General features: G+C 40.3%; 1 protein-coding gene across 4 annotated transcripts; it reads left to right on the top strand.

The window, feature by feature from the left end:
* Nucleotides 1-10,955: 10,955 nt before the first annotated feature.
* On the top strand, nucleotides 10,956-22,212 carry piwil1 (piwi-like RNA-mediated gene silencing 1). 4 transcript variants are annotated; one of them, XM_085367986.1, is made up of 21 exons: nucleotides 10,956-11,024; nucleotides 11,665-11,672; nucleotides 12,163-12,266; nucleotides 12,567-12,695; nucleotides 12,795-13,009; nucleotides 13,329-13,450; nucleotides 13,665-13,745; nucleotides 14,149-14,346; nucleotides 14,705-14,813; nucleotides 15,079-15,205; nucleotides 15,551-15,668; nucleotides 16,027-16,141; nucleotides 16,221-16,408; nucleotides 16,575-16,647; nucleotides 16,885-17,085; nucleotides 17,447-17,550; nucleotides 17,729-17,799; nucleotides 17,884-18,037; nucleotides 18,315-18,440; nucleotides 18,567-18,714; nucleotides 22,096-22,212. In XM_085367986.1, the coding sequence occupies exons 1-21, from the start codon at nucleotides 10,956-10,958 to the stop codon at nucleotides 22,210-22,212; spliced, it is 2,577 nt and encodes an 858-aa protein (XP_085224112.1). The 4 variants fall into 4 exon arrangements, with proteins under 4 accessions (XP_085224112.1, XP_085224111.1, XP_085224110.1 ...); XM_085367985.1 differs by lacking the exon at nucleotides 11,665-11,672 and adding an exon at nucleotides 11,111-11,122 and having other exon boundaries at nucleotides 12,167-12,266; XM_085367984.1 differs by lacking the exon at nucleotides 11,665-11,672 and having other exon boundaries at nucleotides 12,167-12,266.
* The last annotated feature ends 528 nt before the right edge of the window (nucleotides 22,213-22,740 follow it).

Here is a 22,740-nt window from a genome sequence, read left to right as displayed (position 1 = left end):
TGTTATTTACTTGTATCTTATAATTTGACTTTACATACTGCTGGGTGGTTTGTAAAGTTTACAATAATTAGTATTATCATTATGCTGTATTTTCAAAAATATATAATAATCTCAAAAGTAATGCCTTGGAGTAGAAAACGGTAATGCTTTATTAAAATTTAAAACTAAAGTACAGTATTTGAATGTGTGTATTGTGTCTACTGTTTGTTAACTCACCATATTCATAATGTGTTTGTGGGGTTAGGGGTGTGTGTGTGTGTGTGTGGGGGGGGGGGTTAGGGTCTTTAGGCTTTGGCCCCCACCCTGCCACCAGTATATTTTTAAGCAAATATTTCTAACTTTTATTTGAATATTCAGTTTCCTACCATCTTCTCTTAAAGGGTAATTGCCAGGTAACCTGCCCTTCCCCTTCGCACACACATGCACACAAAGAAAACACACAGTATAATTCACAGCCTCATTATAGTGAATAAATATTTATGCCATTTACACCATCAAACTTAGATTGCTAAGGATGAAGAACCTTTTGTTCTTTAAAGAACCATTTGTAATAGCTGAAGAACCATCCACAAAATAAAAAGGTTCTTTGACGTATGATGGTTCTTTAAAGAACCATGAAGCCATCTGAAGAACCATTTAAGAACCATAATTTTTCTGAGTGCACTTATGTTTGGCAGGAGGTCTGTGCAGTGTCTTGTTGTCACACAAATATGTTTCTAGAGCCAGCGTCAGGGAGATTAGGTTGAAGGGAAAATTGCAGCTGTATTTTGCAGCAGAACTAGTAAGTTGCTGCTCTCAGGTGATGGGGCATGTCTGTGCCTCACCCCATCCGAACTTGACGGCTGCTGCGGTTTGCACTGTAATTAGACATAAATCACAGAGCAAGAGGTGGGGTGGGGGTGGGGGGTTGGGAAGAGTGGGGTGAAGAGAAAGTGAAGAGAGAGATTGTTGGCCTCAGGGCCAGTGAAGGCCCTGACACTCAGAAGCACACTGTTCCCTCCTAAATGCTCCCCGCAGTCTCCTCTTTCTCTTTCTTTTATTTATTTTTTCTTCCGGTCAAAAACACAAACACGCTGTTGCAGTTTGTCACTAAGGCTTCTCCTCCTAGCTGTGGTTGTGGTAGCTGGACTATGCTGGGTGCTTTACTGGTCCTCTGGGTACACTTTAAAAGCAGTAAGCAACATACTTTCAGAAACAATGGTTGTTTCCACTGCTGATGTGGGCAGATGTCATTATTCTTGTTTCCATTTTCCTCAGAATTTAAGATTCTGTTCAAAATGTGCCACAACTATCATCACAGCACTATTAACAAGCCACTGTGTATGCTGTGGACTACTGTGGTGTTGTAAGTGGTCTCGAAGAGTAGTCGGCACATTTGTTTTATTGGTCAGATCATGTTATATAACTTAAAACTGCCACTTATGCCGATAGACATTATATCTAAATGCCTCATTTTAATTCCCATTTCGGAAAAGCAGTCTGTGAGTCATTTTACCTTCATTTTGAATGTGGATAATTGAAAGATGACAGGGAATGTATAACAAAAGAGAAGGGGGGGGGGGGGGGGGTGTTGTGCATTAAAGGGCTCAGCAAGAGTCAATTGGAACAGGCAGGATTGCAGTGTATTGTATCAAAGCATCATTCTCACTGTGATTCATCACTGTTATTATTTATGACACTTCATTAATTCAACTTAATTAAACAGTCTAACTCTCAGTTAAATTATTACAGTAGGATTATTAATCTTTACTAATTGGTTAATAATTGAAGTTTATCAGATTAATGGAGCAAGCTGAAACTGGTGTTTAAAAAACTCTGTAAAGGGTTAAGATGCATTTGGATGGCTGTCATAAAAATGAGTCTAATGTTTATAATACTTGCTTTAAAAAAGTGTGTAAGTTAAAAAAAAAGTGGGCTAAAATGAATGCAGTTAATAACACAGTTGATTTCCCGCTTTTCTCGATGTTCAGGTTTTGGGTTATGCCATTACTACTACTATGAGTAGCAAGTGTGCTAAAATGTGACACCAAGGTCCTGTCCAAGCACCCGTGTGTGAGGAGCAGGAGGTAAGGGTTTCTCTATCACTGCACTAATTTAACACCCTTAGAAAGAGCAGCAATTCAACTTTTATTATTGCCACATTTAATCATCATTAACAAATACATAAAATAGCATTATATCTATCAGAAACTAATATCAAAATAGCACCAATAAACATAATGATTGGTTGTCAATTCTCTGTTTATTGTTTAATAATGATGATTCTTTTAAATTGTTACTTTTTAAATCTATTTGGAAAGTTTCAAATGACTGGTCAACATCACAGGCTCAGCAGCAAAAGAACTAAAAAGATATACATCTTTTTAGTCCCTGTCCAAAAATCTAAATGCAAGCTCGTTCCTTCATTTTCCATAGTCTCCCATGGTGATCAGTCAATGACTTCCTTCGTCAGGGTTTAGGTAACATCCCTTTAGAGCCACAAAAGACATTAGAGAACAGCTTTGAGTTCTTCTGCTTGTGCAGCACATGCAACGAGGTTAAAAAGAACCGACGTGTTAGCAGGAAGTGCCAAACAAACAGCACCACACTGCTTCTTCTTTTGCTCCCTGCAGAGAACAATTACAATTTCTATGCCTGAGAGAAGGTTTTTGTGTCTTAAACATAAGCATATGTTATTTGGAGGCATTTACTGAAACAACTGATGAGCACCTCTTTCCTGGAATTCACAATGAACGATGAAAAAATATTTGCTGCCGACGGCAAAAATACAATGTATACATGTTTATATGTAGCAAGCGTAACAGGCATGTGATTGTAAAGGGAAAGAGAAGAAGAGAATCCCATTAATGTAGCAAAAATTAGAAAAACAAATCTCAAAAACTGCAAATATCACTGATTCTTGAATGTCACAAGTCCTGAACCATTTAAGTGACTACCTAAATGAGTAGTGACTGCAGCCTAACATACAGTTTTGTTCAGAAGTTTAAACGCACTCATCACGAGCAGGAATGTCATGGTAATTTGAGCCTTTAAATGATTTCTTTGAACTGTTCGTTTTGCAAGGCAGACTCATTGTACAGCATCTGTAATAACTTTCAAAAGCAAGAATTGGGTGCACATGTTTGAATTCATTTCCGATTTTCTGTAATCCACACAGGCACGTAAATGCATGCACACACACTGAAATTTGGTTAAATGTCCTTTAGCTGGTTGCACCTCAACCTGACACTTCTGGTAGCTTCTAGCATAATTCTCATAGCATAGTTTCTTGGACTTTCCCATAGTTCTGATTGTTCTGCCCATGATGAGTGAATGTAAACTTCTGACCACAGCCATAAATATTCAGTCTGAGTCACTGTCCTTTCTGCACTCTGTCCTTACCACAGCGGCTATGGTTTGATTCCACGTCCTCCCCCCATCTCTCTGCCCTTCCTGTCTTTCTTCAGCTGTCCCCAAAATAAATCTATGTAAACAAAATAAACGATATAGAATAAAAAGTTAGCTGCCGAATAACAGAAAGTCCACCAAGATTTCGGAGCAGTCAGCTGTGCACTTCCCCTAAATAATCAAATCATGCACCACCCGTCTGTTTAGCGAGACGTGTTATGCGGGAAAATCTAAAGACTGTCACTGCAAAATCCACTGCATCTGAATAATTTCCTCCTTTGAACTGTGAAATAGAGTGCAATGTGGAGACTCCTGCTGCTGAATTAGGACATATGGAAATGAACACATCTTAGCTGATATCTGATATGTGCTCCATCCATATCAGGCAAAGATGTAGGCACAGCCCTCAAGGTCAGTGGGTTTTTTTTTTCTATGTAAAGACAGTGTTACTCAAAAGACAATCGACACTTCTTATTGTGTTTTGAGCCAAAGACAATATGACTTCCACTGATCCATAAACTCATTACCAAGAAGCTTTTAACAGGTTCCAAGGACCACGGCTTACTTTTTAAATAAAATATAAACAAGGGAAAATATCAAACCCATTAATCTTTCATTAAGCTCGCCGGATAAAAAAGAATCGCTTAAAGTATAATTCGTTACCATCACTGCGAGTGCAAAAGCCCCCTGCTAACATCAAAGGCTTCTCAAAGAAACAGAGCGGGAGAGAGTCAGTTAGCTGAATTTGGCTGAGAACCAGCTTCTGGTTGGGTTTAAATTTTGACTGACTCATAATGGCGCTGAAGAGAAAATAGGGACCTGATCTATAATGGTTCTTGTGGCATGAAGGCCTTTTTTTCTGCGCAAACACTCGCATAAACAATGCACTGCGGTTAGCGAAAAAAGCAGCGCATTCAGGGTGGATGTTGACAAAGGTTGGGAGCTCATCCTCCTCTTGCACAAGTCTTTGTGCCAGTAAAAGATCAGAGGCTTCCCATGGCCAAAGAATGGGGTGACTCCATTTCAAATACATACACTACACACATGCATGCATGCATACTTGTGCAGCAGAAGGAGTGGCTGTCATGTTTGTGAGGGCCGTGTGACAGCACTCTGTAAGAACAGACTGGCCTGGCTTTGTGTGTTTGGGTGGGGCTTCCTGCAAATATTTAGCAGCTCTTCAGAGGATCAGAGAATATATTCCAAACCTCATCTGCAGCAATTTGAAATATCTTTGATAAACTACTCTGTGGTTAAAAACCATAGGCAGTGTACACTATGTGTTTTGAGAACTGGCCAGTGACAGACAGGCACTGCTTAGCTCAAAGAAACAATGCTTTTATTTACACCCCTGTCTCTTCCATTAGCTCTGTTGCGTTTATCCTAATGCACTAAAACATCCTGGCAGTGATGCCAAGTAGGTTAATAATATGCAGTGGATTACGGTTTTAGCACAGCTCTGCGTTGCTGCTATGCTAAAGAACTGATTTAGCAGGGTGTAAAATAAACCTATCGCGACATATTTCCTTGACTCGCAAGCCTGCGCTGTGCTGTGCTGAGGTACATTCATTTCTGTCTCCGGCACAAAGCAAGTGAAGCAGCCTGCGATTGACTTCAGAGGCCCAGTATATTACATGAGTTAGTCATGGCTCATACTGAATTAAACATGGGAAGAAGAGTTTCTTTTTATCTACAGCCAAAGTGCTAAATCTGACCACTGCAACCGATACTCGCCCACTTCAAATCCTCCCTTTGATAGTGAAAGGGTAGGAGTTTCAAATGTATCAGTTTCTCCTCTTTTTTTTTTTTTTTTTTGATGTTTCCGTCGCAAACACTGGTTGATGTTTGCAGCTGAAAACAAAATCATACAAAACAGAAAAAACAAAAAGGATTTTTTGTTCCCCTGCAGAGGGAATGCATCACGCTACACTTTGGTTTCTCTTTCATATGTGCGTTTAGTTTTTGTTTGCTGCACAGGTAGATTTAATCAGCCAACAGCAGGGTGACAGTTTCCTGCCAAATTATCTCTGATTGGTGCACTAATAATTACGGTGGACATGAATAGACCAGCTTCTGTGATCTCCCGCAGTTCCTTTGGAGTTGGATGATAGTCAGATAATGCTCTGTTCAGCTCCGAGGATTTACGGACGTGTGTTTTGGTTTGTGGGACTCATCATTGCTGGTGCGGAGTTGTGATATTTATGGACAAGTAGGGATGAAAGCCTGGGGTCCTGTGGCTAATGAGATGCCGAGGCAGTGGGAATGATGGTTTTAATTACTGCCCAGGACTGGTCTAAAGGGGGCAATTGCTGAAGAGCATGCTGAGTGTCCTAGGTTGGGAGTTCAGACTGATGCCAGTCATGCTGTGCCTGGCTGCCTTTGATGCTCACTCCCCTCTGCTTTATTCCCACATTGTGCTTATTAGATTCTTTGCTGCTGATGCTTCACTGCACCTTTGTTCAAACCAATGCCACTGACTACGGAGAAGCATAACCACTGAGATTTTAACTCGAAATCCTCAGAAAGTTTCAGTGATGCTGAAGGCAACTTAATCTTAGCTCGAAATTAAATCCACCGTGTGTCCATTGTGCAGTGGCTTTTGCCGCACATGGGGAGTTTGCTTGGAAAAGACGAGGTGATGGAGTCCAACATGCATGGAAACTAAAATGGGCGCTAAAACTGAATTGGGGAAGATTCCACCCTGCTGTCTGCTCACATTTCACGGAGGAAGACAGTAGATTCCCATGCAGGTCCTGAGTCCTCCCTTTGCTCGGCTGCTCCCAGTAGGAGGGTGTTGCTACGTGTCTGCTCTCTGTTCTCCTGCGGCCCAGCTGTGGACCAACCCTTGTTGACTTTTCAGAGATCACATGGGATCCTCACTGAGGCCAGCACCAAGGGAGGGGGGTTCAGCCTCTGCAGGAGTCTGCTATGGTCAGCAAAGGCCTCCTCCTGCCAACCCCCTGCCTCTTCCCCCAAGAAAGGGAGAAAAAAGGTTGGTCTGGGTAGGGTCTGAACATGTCAGGTATATTCATAAACACAGTATTAAAAACAAGCTTACAGCTATCACTTCCTCATAGCAAACTCAAAAAAAAGATTGACAGTTTTTCACCTTTATAGTATTCAGTGGATACATCGGGGCCTATTTTTTTTTCTCTACCCAGATGTCCCGTATCTATGTACACAAATAATCTCTAACAAGTCAAGGCCGCCACAAGCCAGAGGGGTTTTTTCTTTTTTTAATCAAATGAACAGGAAACAGTATTTGCCAAGTACTAAAGGGAAAAAAAAGCTTGAATAGGGTATGTCCTTGGAGCTCATGCTTGCAGGAAGTGTGGATAAGGGGAAGGATCACTTAAGGAAAAAGGGTTTTGTATATTCACGACAAGTAAATGTTTTGGTTTAAACAGTTTGACAATTCAGCCGTGCTTTGTGGTTTTTAAAGTATTATTTATATAGTTGTCGACTTTGCTCGAAAGTGTTGCGCGGACAATGATTTAAGTCAGATGTAAAATCCTCGACATCCGAAGCACACACAATAAAATTAAGCCACTGTTAAGGTTTGCTTTGTCCAGTAAGATCCTGTCTCTCTCCTCCACCAGACACTTAGTTGCCCAGAGAAACAACTTCAACATTAAAAAACAGGGAAGCTCTATTCATTTCAGTTTTGTTTATATAGCACCATATCACAATAACAGTCTGCTCAAGGCGCTTAATGTTATAAGACTCTACAGTAATATGGAAAAACCCAACAATCGAGCAACCCCCGATGAGCACGCACTTGGCGACAGTGGGAAAGAAAAACTCCCTTTTAACTGAGGGAAACGTTAGGCAGAAGGAGGCTCAGTGAAGGGAGGGAGACAAGCTGAGTACAATAAGCTGAACCAACATACTTCATTACTTTAAAGTAATTTTAAGTTTCACAGTACATAGAAAATTCATCCAGTCATCAACCAGTGTCTGGGTCTATTCACACAGCCAGTAACTTCACATGAGATGCAGGCACTGTAGGAACATACACACTCCTGATAACTGCACCAGGGCTTCAAACTGCAAGGATATCAACTACTAGACGCACTCTGATTATGATAATTTAAATATTCCATTATCCAAGTTAAGGTTAAGGAGTACTGAACGCATCTCAGCTGACACTGGGAAAAATGGGGTTTACACCCTGAACAGATCACTCTTCCTTCACAGGGCTAACGCAGAGCAGCACATTGAGTTTTCTCAGCCGTCTTCATTCTTCATTTCACTGTTAATACCAGTGTGTGTTCAAAATATTCAAGGGTATTCAGTTAAAACATCAAACAAGAGAATCTTGTGACTTAAATATTCGATACTGCTTGTTTATCTCGGTGTGCACATCCACACGGTTGGATATGATAAAGGATGGCAGCGCTTTCACAGATTGCATGCTGAAATATGTGCAAAGCTATTACTCTGGTTTAATGTCTTTTCCAATAAGTGGATGTGTTTTATAATATTTTCTCCTCTTCTTTTTTTCATATTGTATTTAAGTTTGTAGGAGTACAATTTATAGCTTATTAATGATTTAAGGTGGTACAGCATAATCTAATCTGTAAATGTAACAAAAGCTCAAATGTATTGATGAATAAAAGCGTTCTCTTTGGCATTTTTCGACTGCTTGGAAATGATCGTCTCCTTGTTCCGGAGGACTGATTGTTGGTATTGAACCTCAGCGATTCTGACAACACCAGCTGTGCGGCATCACTAACAAAGCCGGAAACTGTTTTCCGTCTTCATTATAAATAGACCAACACAGTTTGTTTTAGATTTTACAAACTATGTGTCTGCTTTGACTGCTTCTTCTGCATGGGCTTTGGATACCCGTGGAGAAAAATAACTTTTTTTTTTTACCCCTGTGATACAGTGCATGGCTGCATCATTTTAAGGAGCCTGGCATCATGAAATGCAAAGTCATTTTACTGCATCCCCCCCGACCACAATCTTTTTCTGTTTTGTTTCATGCCGTGAAGTGCATCTCTAGCTCCGACCTCAACCCCTAAGGCCACAAAAAAGCTTAAAATGCTTAGACATGGCATGCAAAATATGCCTGTAGTGTCGTGCCGCTTGTATGAAATCTCATGATTGTTTTAAAGGGGAACACGCTGATGTGGAGCAGATTAGGTTCCATGGCCGGGAAGAGAATAATCTAATTTTCCTAACCCGCTTACTGACATTGTGGCACGGTAGATCCCTAATATGCAGAATCCCCTCTTGTTCTGGTTTTTGCAATCAGGGGTTCGAGCTTAATGGAGCCACTGCGATTTATGTTGAAGGAAAGCTTTGATCCTGTTTGGGTTTTTTTTTTTTAAATGACAAAAGTAGGAAATTAGGTTGAAAACTATGAATATCAATATGAAGACACGTTCTTGACGGCGATGACGATGTTCTCGGTTGTGTTGATGATAGATGCAGGAGTGATGAGTGTGTGTTTGTGACTGTGCAGCCAGTTTTGATAGCCTAACTGTGTTGCGTGTTTCCTTTCATCAGCTTCGAGGCCGTAGCATCTCGCAGAGCATGATTAGCGTAAGCGTGGAATCCGCACCGCTGGGGGCTGCAGGGCGAGCTTGAAGCCTGAAGCGCATTCATCAACGTCCCTGGCAAGGTGCACCTTTCTCAGCCTCACACCACTCAGCTTGCAGTCCTCTCTCTGGCCCCGTTTTCTTCTTTTTCTTTCATTTTCCCCCCGTTTTTTTCTTTTTTCAGTGGCCTTTGTTGTTTTTTTAAGAGATAGGGTGGTTTTTGAAGATTTTTTCTCCTCCTTTATCAAAGCTTTTACAGTACTGGAACATTTTTGGAGGTGCATGTTGTGAGTAATGCTGAATTGCATCTGTAGCTGTTAATGAGCTTACAGAGACATACATCATAGTGGAGGTTTGCTTTTTGGGGGTTTTCTTTTTAGATTGTTACATCCTTTCCTGTTTTTTACCAAACAATTTGACTTGATGACACTGATGTCTCTGCCTTTAGCTCCCTTCAGTCTCCTTCCAGCAGGTAAACAGTGACTAAAGCAGGTCCTCGCAGATTCATCCCTCAGGTCTGAATATGTAATCACTCTTAGATCTCAGACATGAAAGACTTGCGTACATCTTCCTAAAAAAAATGCCCTCTGAGGTGCCAAGTTGTGTTTTAAATGGTGAGATGTTGAGAAGAGAGGCAAAGTCTGTGAGGAAATAATGGCTCATGATTAGGTAGGCCTTGAAAGAAACTGCTGACTTTGTGTAAGCCATTTAACACACTTCTGGATTAACATTTCTGTCATCATGGTGATAAGTTTACATTTGCACAGAAACTGAATGACACAAAGCCTTCATTGCCTTGGAAAAAGGCCCTCATCTATATAGTCATGAAAAGATCACTCACAGTTATCACTTGACTTTCATTCAGTGAGTTGTACAGCCCTCTTTTGTTCACCTTCATTCGGTTTAATACTAGCTAAAAGAACTGATAGGCTATTTTTAAGAAGATAATCTTTTATAGATTATGTTATATGGTGTACACACTCTAAGTCATCCTTGTCAAGGTGAAATTTTAGGAAACATTCTTTAGGAAACATTCTTACAGGTTCTTACTGGCCTGTCGGGTGAAATCTCAGGCCAACAACCAGCAACCATATGTTTAAGGCCCGCATCAGAGGCTGGATGAACTGTATTAGCGGTCATCCTGAGTCTGTAAATTTAATTCTACAGCTTTGCTGACATCTAGTGGCCAAAATTGAAATCACACTATTTTAAAAAAATGCACACACAACCACCGTATCAGGTTAAACCACTCCGCTTAAAAACATAGTTCGGGGGGGGGGAGTGCATTTTGTAATTACAGGTATCCCGTCATGGATGGGTCCGTTTTGCCCGGATATAATTATAATATACTTATAATATATGGTTGATATGTGGATTAAATACATTATTTAATCTCAAGACGTTTGTTGAGAAAGTCGATGAAACTCAGTAGCGTATTAATTTTTTCAGTGATGCGGCCTATAAGTACATTGTGCACATTTCATTTTCCTCTTTGACCGGGACACCTGCTGTAAGGGAAAGTTAGGACGGTTTATAATAAGAAAAGAAAAAAATAAAGTGAGTATTCTTAGTTAATATCATACAACATGTGTTGAAAACGACAGTAAATATTGAGAGTGACTCTTAAAGTTGATATTGAAATCGATTAATGATAGCCTTACCGTTAATGGGCAGATGTTAATTAGCTAACGCATTGGTCTCTATTTATTTGACAAAAAACGCTACAATTTACAGTCAAAATCTTGGATAACGCATGCAATTAATGTGCAAACAAGAATGTCACATTTTATTCTGTAAAACAATCGTACACAAAAATCGGATTTCTCGTTAGCATGTGGTCATTAGCTAGCATCAGGTGTAACGATTCTACTTGATCACAAAATGGCGGCGGGGTAAAAGTAGAGGGCCTTGATGTTTTTGCAACGGTAAATTTTGGTTGGCAAAAATTAATTGCATTTTTTTAATCGCTGAAAATTTAGAGTATCGCTTTTCATCAGCCGAAAAAATTGAGAGGGGGCGAAAATGACTGGCAGAGCACGAGCGAGATCCAGAGGAAGAGCGCGTGGGCAGGAGACTGCAGCACCTGGAGCGGTAAGGACACCTTTGAATTTACTGTTAAATAATCCTTTAAAAAAAATCATATTCCCGTTACACGCTGGTTAACTACTTTGATTCAGCAGGGGTCAGTGGTGCATACAGCTTAGGCCGCATGGCCGATAGAAAGACAACAGGCTGATATTTACTGTGCCAAGCCTTATATTACCCAATGGTCTGTATCTGTAATGCCAACAAGTTATTATGGGTTTTTTTGTTATTTCTTTTGTACCCCTCACCCGGAAAAGGCTTATAGGATGTCCTCACACCGCTGGGCATGCGCACTGGACAAGTTTGTGAATTCAAAACTGGAGAAGGAAATCATCTAGGCTTTTCAAATTGGTACCATATGAGTTAAAAGGTTGAGGGATGGCAGTGCCGACTGCCAGTATTTTTCCCTCTATACTGAAATTTGCCTCAAACATGCACCAGCAGGGTTGCTCCATTTGTTTTTGTGCTTGTATTATCAAGATCTACCTCACTATATAAAATACCTTGAAATAATTAGCTGTTAACCCATTCTGTATAAATAAAATGGAAGTGACTCATGAAACTAAGAAAAATGATGTGTCAGGACTGCATTTCTGCATTTTTTATTTTTTTTTGTCACAGTGGGAATTCTCTCCATTATCCACAGGACTCACTGTTGTCATTGCCCATACTCTTTGAAAAAGACATGTACTGCATAAAACATGCTCAGCATTTCATTTACAGAACGTAATTGTTCTTCTCACCTGTTAAAAGTGAAACGGCACACAGTGGCAGTCATTTCTAAAGTTGGACTTTAAATCTGAATTTTTCCAGATTAAAATGATTTTACATAATTTTGTCTCACCCTGTTGCATAAAATGCAGAAACAAGCCGAGGTGTGAAAAACGTTTTCCAAGCGTAATTCTTTATTTACTACAGAAAATACTGAGAACTTGCAGCATTAATGTGCTGTGGAAAATGTAAAGGGAAAACATTCTCTCTGGTATATTTATCTCATTCTTGGATGCGCACATTAAAAGTAATTGTCAAAAAAATGTGTCTGCAGAGTTAAGTTCCTTCTCGTGAAAAGAATGACCATGCTTAAAGCGACGTCACTTCTCCAACCTTCCTTTTGTTTTGTTTTTTTGTTTTTTTTCTTCAAGAGTCAGGCCCAAGAGCCGGCACCAGCAGCTGCCCCTCCCCCAGAGGCGGGGGACCTGGGTGGTAGAGGGAGGCAGAAAGGTGCTCCAGGACCCTTCAGTGCAGAAGGTGCAGTCAAACAAAAAGTCGAGCTACATTTCTTCTGTTAAATATCTTTGTTTGTCCTTTCTTTACTCCATTTATAAGTAAAGTTAAAAATGTAAACTGATGAGGACTGCACTGCAGAGGAAACCATCTCTTCTAATTGTGCAAAGAAATAAGGCAGTCCGATTCGATAACACTTTCTGTGCATTGCTAGAAATGTAAAATGCAGATTATATATTTGTAGACCGACACTATTGCCTTGTTGTTTTTTACATTCATATTAGTGCATGTGGACTGTTAACAGTCTTCATTTGTTTTCATTAGCTCTTCTACAGATTTCAGCTGGATTTCAGCAGGTGAAGCTTGGAGAAAGAGGTGGACGCCGCCGGGATTTTCATGATGCAGGCGTTAACACGAGGCAGGCAATGGAGCATGTGAAGGAATCCAAATGCGGTCAGTAGTTTTAAATCGAAACGATGCCAAATGTAACTTTCTGTAATCTGTGAGGTTTGAAAATTACTACTAAAATTCTGTGTGTGTTCACTTCCTCAGGAGTAACTGGTAATCCCATTCAGCTGACCGCAAACTTCTTTCGCATCCTGTCCCGCCCTCAGTGGGTTCTGTATCAGTACCATGTGGACTTCAAACCACAAATGGAGTCGCGACGCCTGAGATCTGCGCTCCTCTTCCAGCACGAGGAAACACTTGGCTCAGCACGGAGCTTCGATGGAGCTCTGCTTTTTCTGCCGAACAGATTGCACAGCAAGGTACTGTGATGCTCCAAACATCGCGCGTTATGAAGAAAGTGTTTGTGCACGCAGATGGAATTGCCTGTTCGTTATCATTGTAAAAAGAGTTGGTTTCCATAAATCAGTCAGCCTGAATGATCAGGTTAGTGTTAATCTCTTGAGAGATTGGAGTTATTGATTGCAAAACACTGAATTCCTGTAATTCTTTCAAAGTAGTAGTTGTTATATTATAAATGGCACAGGAGTTGACAAAGGCGTTGCTTGGTGGCTTGGAATGTTGTGGTCTTTTGACAAGCCTGGATTTTCCTCTTATCCAGTGTCTAACCCTCGTGTTTAGGAGACTGTGGTCTATAGCGAGACCAGAAATGGAGAGAAGGTTCAGATAACAATCACCCTGACGAATGAACTGCCACCCTCTTCACCAGTGTGCATTCAGTTTTACAATATCATATTCCGAAGGTAAGCTTTCCACTTTTCAGAGCTTCTTTTTAAAAAGTGATGCGCAGCAATATTTTTCGAATGCGTCTGCCAATTTAATGAAGTGATTTGCAACTGATTCGTAGTTTATGATTGTTGATCGGTAAAGTAAATAGTTGCATTTAATTGCAAACATTTTGACGTTGGTACAACTCACCAAAGTATTTTTGATGACTGGAAGCTTTAATGTCTACAGGATTTTGAGAATTCTCAACATGCAGCAGATTGGACGCAACTACTACAGCCCCAGTGATCCCCTTAACATCCCACAGCACAAGTATAGTTCTTTTGTTTTTTCTTATATTAAAATTTAAGGCCTAACATTAACTGCAAAAGTTTTTATATGTATCAACATGAATGAACTTATTTTTCTCAGTACACAGTAACATCGACCGTCTGCAGGCAAAGTCCTCACAGTTTTTGCCCACTCATACATGATTGTGCCTGGCATAGTTGCCAGATGAAAAGGGTTTGGGGGGTATTTGCTTATCAACAGGTATTTAAAAAAAACATTACGAGCTAAAACAATTTCCTCTAAAACCTGATGGTGTCGGTTAGATCTGAAACTTTTAAACTCCTCATAAATGTCAAAGTAAAAGCAATGTATTCTTAACGGTTTTAGAAATTACGTAATTTAAAAAAATAATTATTATTTGTATTTATTTAAAATTTTATGCTAGGTTGACCATCTGGCCAGGGTACACCACCAACATCTTGCAGTACGAGTCCTGTATCATGATGTGCACTGACGTGAGCCACAAGGTGCTGCGCAGTGAGACAGTCCTCGACTTTATGGTCAACTTGAGGCAGCAATGTGGAAGTCAACGCTTTACTGAGATCTGTGAGAAGGAGCTTGTCGGGCTCATAATCCTCACGAAGTAAGATTTGCATTTAGCATCTTGTTTTTGTACTTGTGATGTGTATCACTCTAATGCAGGGGTGTCGAACTCCAGGCCTCGAGGGCCGGTGTCCTGGAGGTTTTAGATATCACCTTGGGTCAACACACCTGAATCAAATGATTGGTTCATTACCAGGCCTCTGGAGAACTTCAAGACATGTTTAGGAAGTAAGTTAGCCATTTAAATTGGCTGTGTTGGATCAAGGACACATCTAAAACCTGCAGGACACCGGCCCTCGAGGCCTAGAGTTCGACACCTGTGCGCTGATGCATTAGTTTCACAGTGCTTATGTGTAATCATATGTGACTTACTACTTGTGTTTATTTCTAATGTTTAGGTACAACAACAAAACCTACCGGATTGATGGTATTGCTTGGGATCACACTCCCAGCAACACATTCAAGAGGGGAGATGCTGACACTTCCTTTAAGAACTACTACAAGAGTGTGGGTATTGTGCACTCAACATTAAAAAAAAAAAAAAAGCCCTCAAGTTCTCATTACATGGACAATTACTGGCAAAGGCAAATATAAGAAATGGAACTAAAATTATCTAACTATTTAAAGGGCTAAAATTCAGATGCAAAATTTAAGAAAGAATTTGCATTTAGTGTCACTGGTGCAAAGTTTTTAAAGTGCTGCAAGTAGTAACTTTATGGTAAATTGCCTCAGTTTCAGTCCACACTCAAATATTTATACTTCCTGTTCTTAGCAATATGGCCTGGACATCACTGATGAAAACCAGGTGCTGCTGATCAGCTATGTGAAGAGGATGGGTCCTGCTGGAGCGCCACCTCCTGGTCCAGCCATGCTTATCCCAGAGCTGTGCTACCTAACAGGTTTAACCTTATTCTGTGCCATTTGGCCCTTTTCGGATAAATGTGCCTCTTTGTTCATCTGCAGGCATCTGTAAATATACGCTTCACGTCTAAGGACCTCAGTCCGTCTGCATTAAAGTTACAATGCTAATCTTACAAACATGTATGTACCACTTTCAACAAGGTACAAGTCAGAAATGTTTGCAGTTAGATTCACTAATAGTAATCCACAAGAAGGTATTTAGTTTGTTTATTCTGATACCTGAAACATTGGCCTCAGATGTGTTTTACAAGGAAGTTGTTTTATTATAACTAACTTTTTATAGGAATTGGATATTTTACATTTTGATTGGTTGTGTTTAACAGGCTTGACTGATAAGATGCGAGCTGATTTCAGCATCATGAAGGACTTGAGTACCCACACCAGACTGACCCCAGAGCAGAGGGAGGGACGCCTCAACAGATTTATCACTAATATACAGAGGTAGGTGACAGTCACTAGTAGAATCAGAATCAGAATAGAAATAAACGGATTGTTTTGAGTTATTGCCTAGGTGGTCTTTAATAGCTAGGCAATAATATATAAAACAATGATTTAGTGTTAATACTGGACTTGTCACATCTATACTGTGCTTAAGAGGAGAGGTGATTTTTGAGGCATATATTTTCAATTGATCATGACAATTAAAGCTCTGATTTTTTTTTTCCTAGAAGTTTTCTTCATCTCAGACACACTTTGGGTGTTCTGATAATATACTCAAAAGTTGACTGCAAATTTCTTCGTCATTATGTTCTGTCTGTAAGATTCCTGGCTTTGATTTACAGCTTAAATTATTTCACAGGAACGCTGACGCGCAAGCCGAGTTGGATAAGTGGGGACTCAGCTTTGATAAGCAACTTCTAAATCTGGCTGGCAGAGTCCTCCCTGTGGAGAGGATTTACCAGGGGTCAAGATCGGTATAATTTCTTCTTCTCAGTTAATTAAACGGATACATTTAAGGGCTCATTTAATATGTTTAATATAATTATCACATAGTATGACTACAACCCCTGGGCCGCTGACTGGGCCAAAGAGATGCGTGGATTAGCTGTGATGAGCGCTCCTCCCTTGAACAACTGGCTCCTCTTTCACACCCGTCGTAACGGCAATGAAGCCAGTTCTCTTCTACAGACTCTCAGCAGAGTCTCAGGCCCACTGGGAATCGCCATGGGAAAACCTGTCATGTGAGTTTAGCATTTTTAAGTATTTCTGCAACACATTTTTTTTTTTTTTTATCACAATGGACTGTCACGTATGTAAAGTGAAATTTTTGACTGTAACACTTGTAGGTTTTTTTTTTTCTTGTCTTTTAATTCACAAACGTTATCGTGCATCCTTGTTTTTCTGTAGGATACAGTATGAAGATCATCAGGAATCTCTCCTCGCAGCCCTGCGGCACAGTGTTGGACCCCAGATAGAGATGGTTGGTGATGTGTGAAGTGCACACACTTGTACATTTACATTTCAGTTTTCAGGTCTAAAATGTTTTTTATGAACCACATTTGCATTTAAATGCTCGAATTGTAGCCATTTTTTATAACTGACAGAAACTGCAGGTCAGTGTATTGTAGTTATGTCACATTGCATTTTTGCCATCAGGGATCTTAATTTTGACGTTTCCCAAAGCGGTACCAGACCTCAAGGTGTTTCTGTTTGTTAGGTGGTGGTAGTCCTCCCCAACAACAGGAAGGATAAGTATGACAGCGTTAAGAAGTTCCTTTGTGTGGACTGCCCCACTCCCAGCCAGTGTGTGGTGGCCCGTACCCTCAGCCGACCTCAGGCACTCATGACTATAGCTACAAAGATTGCGCTGCAGATGGCTTGCAAGATGGGAGGGGAACTCTGGAGTGTGGAAATCCCTGTAAGTCCCACACAAACTAAATACTTCAGATGTCAGAGATTAAAGTTTAAGGTGTTTTGGAAAGCAAAGAGTAGTAACTTTTGAATTGATTAAACTTTCTGGTGCTTTAGATGAGAATGTATTTTTTTTTTTTTTTTTTTTTCCTTTCATCCAAAACTGGTTTGATTGGGTTCACAATGCCTCTGACTGTCCTTGGGATGACTTCTTAAAAATAGATCCCCAGTTTGATCTCTGGAGGTGCAGAAATCATCTATGGTTCTGTAGCTGTCCAACATTAAGAAAAAGAAAGAAAATCTGCTAAGTCATACATCCGGAGCTACCTGCTGTGGCAACCCCTTGTGATATTGTCATGTTTGTGCAGCTCAAACAGCTGATGATCGTGGGCATCGACTGCTACCATGACGCCGCTGCTGGGAAAAGGTCTATTGGTGCTCTAGTGGCCAGTCTCAACCAAAGCATGAGCAGGTTGGTTTCTGTAACTGAGTTGGGAATTCACACTGGGAGCAGTGCAATGCTCTCGGTTATGTTCAACATGTGCAAACAAGGCCTCACTTGGCGTTTTGTGTGTGTGTGTGTGTGTGTGTGTGTGGTTTCCCAGCCTTTAAATGCAATAGTACAGTTAATGATTCAAATGTTTTTCAAGGTGGTTCTCAAAGTGTGTGCTGCAGCACAAAGGTCAGGAGATCATGGATGAGCTGAAGAAGACTTTGAGTGGCAAGTTTCTTTTGTCATTTCAAAAACTTTTACTTTTAAATACACAGAGGATCTCAGAAACTGTCTTAACACTTTGTTTTCCAGCTGCCCTGAAAGAGTATTTGAGGTTCAATGGCTGTCTGCCTTCACGCATCATCGTTTACCGAGACGGAGTGGGGGATGGGCAGTTGCACAGTGTGGTGAACTATGAGGTTCAGCAGATCATGGACTCCATCAAGTCAATGGGGCAAGACTACAAGTGAGTTTTTACATCTCCAACGGTTATGGTGTTTTTTAAATCTCTAAAAACGGTTGCCCTCAGAGGCAGTTAAATTTGCATTTGATAACACAAATGGTCATACATGATTCCTTCCTTTGATTTGAGAATTGTAAGGACAGTAAAGTAAAATGACTGGTTGGAACATGGACATTTTTGTAGTGCTGTTAGTATTTATTCCTGAGCATCAAAAGAACAAAGTTGAGATTATTTAGTAGAAGTGTCAGGTTTTCCCAGAGCCTCTGTCCTTTTGTTGTAGCCCAAAGCTGAGTGTGGTGGTGGTGAAGAAGCGCATAAGCAGCAGGTTTTTCGCCCACATAAATGGCAAGGTGTCCAATCCTCCTCCTGGCACCATCGTTGACGCAGAGGTCACCCGGCCAGAGTGGTACGTCTTGTTTTGAGGGGGGGCGGGTTTTTTTTTTTTGGTTTTTTTTTAAGCTGTTAACGGTCTTTTGATATTTACATAGGAGCAGTTGTATTGTGACAGTACTGTTGCACGTTTGTTTTCTAGGTATGACTTCTATATTGTGAGCCAAGCTGTTCGCAGTGGGAGTGTCTCACCAACCCACTACAATGTCGTGTATGACACCAGTGGACTCAAGCCAGATCACATGCAGCGGCTCACCTACAAGCTCTGCCACATGTACTACAACTGGCAGGTAGGCTGGCATCAGAGTGACCTTTTTGAGTAGAAATCTTTCTACACTGAAAATGTTGTCTTCATCTAAACTGGTCATAATCAGGTCTTTCTCCTCAGTGTTTTTAAGGAGTTTTCATTAAATGATGACATTTTTGAATGATCGACTCTAATTTAGAAATTTACAAAGCAATACAATTTAATTTTAATGGAGGGAGAATATCAGTCAAAAATCAATGAGTGATATAATTATTTGATCCCCTACAACCCAGCCAGAATTCTGACTCAAATTGGCAAATTACAATCAAGGAGTTCAAGAGTGTCTAATTATAAAGCACACCTGTCTACAGAATCAATTTCTTCAATTAATTATATTTTTCAGTAATTGAAAAAGAGCTGTCAAAGGACAAACGGGGAATGGGATGTAAGAAGGTGACAATTACTGGTGCAATTATCTGGAAATATAAAATGACCATCAGTTGCCCTCGGTTTGGAGCTCCACATACGATCTTTGCTCATGGGGTGCACAAGAAAGGTGGTCATCAGCACAAAACTACATGCCAGGAGCTTGTTAGAGATCTGAAGGCAGCTGGGACTACGGACACCAGAAAGGCACATGGCACACCCATCTTAAGTTCGCCAGTGAACAACTAAATGATTTAGAGAACGCTTTGAAAGTGCTGCGGTCAGATGAAACCAAAATTGAGCTCTTTGGCATCAGCTCAACCCGCTGTGTTTGTAGTAGGGCTGCCACAAACGATTATTTTGATAGTCGACTAGTCACCGATTATTTATGCGATTAGTCGACTAATCAGATCATCATCCACTGGACGTAAAACTACAGCTTATTGCACCAGCAGCATCTGCTCTTATATAACTATCATTAGCTTACAGCTTTAAGCTTTTAAGGTGCTAACTAAAACTAAAGACAAGATGATAGTTTATTCAATTTTAATGAAATTTGCAGATTGTTTCGGTAAAGTTTAATAAACTCCTTGCTATCTAAAATATAACAGGACACCGGAGTATATTCTCCAGCATCTCACACTTCTGATAATCAGCTGTCTGCTTGACGTTTATTCAGCTGTGTAAAAACTATAACTTTAATCTCAGCCAAACCGATTTACTCAGGAACAAATAAAATACAAAAAAAAAAAAAAGCCAAACAACAACATTTTTAATTTATCTAAGTGACTCATATATATTTAACCTGAGTCGCGAAAGACGGCGGTGGGTTTGAAAACAATTTGCCGGGAGTCCGGTGTTCTCACGGCGCTAGTGACCTAGCCCCCGGCTAGCTATCGAGCTAGTGGGTAACAGACGTCTCCGAAAACGTCGGAGCGCTTTTGAAAATATGTGGTGTCCTGATAAACTGAGCCGATATTTGAAGTTTACACGGCTACATTCTCGCCTGAAAATATGTTAAACGTTTATTTTGTGACCCAGAAAGAATAATAAGAGTAATATTAAAACTAACTAGCTACCGCCATTGTTGGAAACTAAGCTGGGCCGCGCTATGAATTCTGGGACACAGCTGCCTCTTCTTCTTCGGGGTTTAACGGCAGCTGGCATCCTTGTACATGCTGTGCTGCCATCTTCTGTTTCAGTCCGTTATTACACTCTTAAATCCTGCTATTATTCCTGCGTCTTTTGCGATCTTACAAAGCTTCAAACGACACGTCGACTATTAAATCAGTCGTCGACGATTTTGATAGTCGACGTAATCGTGACTAGTCGACAAATCGTGGCAGCCCTAGTTTGTAGGACAAGAAATGCAGAGTATTACCAAAGAACATGATCTCTGCAGTCAAACATGAAGGTGGAAACTTTGTACTTTGGAGGTGTTTTTCCGATAAGAGCACAGAAGACTAAAGGTGGGTCCGAATTAGGGCTGCCACAAACAATTATTTTGATAGTCGACTAGTCACCGATTATTTTTGCGATTAGTCGACTAATCAGATCATGCATCCATTGGACGTAAAACGTACAGCTTATTGCACCAGCAGCATCTGCTCTTATATAACTATCATTAGTTTACAGCTTTAAGTGTTTATGGTATGTGTTAACTAAAAATAAAGACAAGATGATAGTTTAAAGTTTAGTGAAATCTGCAGATTGTTTCGGTGGAGTTTAATAAACTCAGCCGTTGCTCCTTGCTATCTAAAATATAACAGGACACCGGAGTATATTCTCGCGCATCTCACACTTCTGATAATCAGTTGTCTGCTTGATGTTTATTCAGCTGTGTAAAAACTATAACTTTAATCTCAGCCAAACCGATTTACTCAGGAACAAATAAAAAAAAAAAAAAAAAGCCAAACGATAACATTTTTAAGTTATCTAACTGACTTATATATGTTTAACCTGAGTAGTGAAAGACGGCGTTGGGTTTGAAAACGATTTGCCGGGAGTCCGGTGTTCTCACCGGCTCTGGTGAGCCTTGAACCCCGGCTCGCTATCGAGCTGGTGGGTAACAGGCGTCTCCGAAAACGTCGGAGCGCTTTTGAAAATATGTGGTGTCCTGATAAACTGAGCAGATATTTGAAGTTTACACAGCTACATTCTCGCCTGAAAATATGTTAAGCGTTTATTTTGTGACCCAGAAAGAATAATAAGAGTAATATTAAAACTAACTAGCTGCCGCCATTGTTAGAAACTGAGCAGGGCCGTGCTACGAATTCTGGGACACTGCTTCTTCTTCAAGGTTTAACGGCAGCTGGCATCCTTGTACATGCAGTGCTGCCATCTTCTGCTTCAGTCCGTTATTACACCCTTAAATACTACTACTTATTCCTGCGTCTTTTGGGATCTTACAAAGCTTCAAACGACACATCAACTATTAAATTAGTCGTCGACGATTTTGATAGTCGACTAATCGTGGCAGCCCTAGTCCGAATCAGTCTTCCACCATGATGATGACCGGCCAAAGAAGTAGTACATTAAGGTCATTGAGTGGTCTAGTCAGTTTCCAGACCTCAATTGTATAGAAAACCTGTGGAGGGAGCTTAAGCTTTGAGTTCCCAAGTGGCAACTGAGAAACCTAAAGGATTTAGTTTCTGTAAAAAGGACCGGGCCAAAATCACTCCAGAGATGTGTGCAAACCTGGTGACAGACTATACGGCTGTACTGGCCAAGAGTTCCTTCACCAAGTACCCACTTGTGTTTTACTTGTGTATCAAATACTTTTTTCACTCAGTGACATGTGAATCCATTCATAACTCTGATATGTTTTTTTTTCTGTATTTGTTAAAATAAAACTGCCATTAAAAATTAGACTTCATTTCTGTGTAAGTGAGCAAACGTATAAATTCAGCAGGGATCAAATAATTTTCCCCGACTGTGTAAATGTCACTGGCTTTGGCATTGTGTTGGTCATGCCTGATTGTTTTTCTTTGTGCTTTAGGGGATCATCAGAGTGCCTGCTCCCTGCCAGTACGCCCACAAGTTGGCTTTCCTTGTGGGTCAGAGCATCCACAAAGAGCCCAATATGAAGCTGGATGACCAGCTTTTCTACCTTTAAAGATAAAAAGGCCCAGTTTGCATAGAAAATCTTATTTACTCGTTTTTGTTGTTTGAGCTTAGTTGTTGTTTGAGCTTAGTAGTTGTTGTTTCGGAGGCCAAATTGAATGCAGTAGTTCGATCAGTTATACTTTAAGTGATGGGGAAAGTCTTTTTTTTTGTTGAGTATCTATAATCTTTGGTTTTGTTATATTTGAGCCTTTTATTGTTATCATTTGCAGCACAAGATTTAACCTAGATGCTGTCACACTTTCTGTATTCATTTACTCACAAATCAATAAATCTGTTTGTAATTCCTGGCATTTCAAAGCAAGTCAGTCCAATATTACATTACAAAATATCAAATTTATTTATTTTTTTATATAAAAGATTGCACATGCACACCCACACAATAATTTGTAACCATCAATATAGGCTGATAATTCTTATCATAAAGCTAGCACACAGTTGCAGACTTTTAAACAATATGGTCTTCAAGACACCATGGGGAAAGCTTAAACTGTTTGATTATAAATTTAAATGTACAAAA

This window comes from Diplotaxodon limnothrissa, linkage group LG12 (assembly GCF_057381915.1).
Source record: "Diplotaxodon limnothrissa isolate DT_005_m linkage group LG12, D_limnothrissa_male_GT1.1, whole genome shotgun sequence".
NCBI lineage: Eukaryota > Metazoa > Chordata > Actinopteri > Cichliformes > Cichlidae > Diplotaxodon > Diplotaxodon limnothrissa.
Note: the sequence above shows the minus strand (reverse complement) of the source record. Positions and strands in the feature narration are given on the sequence as shown.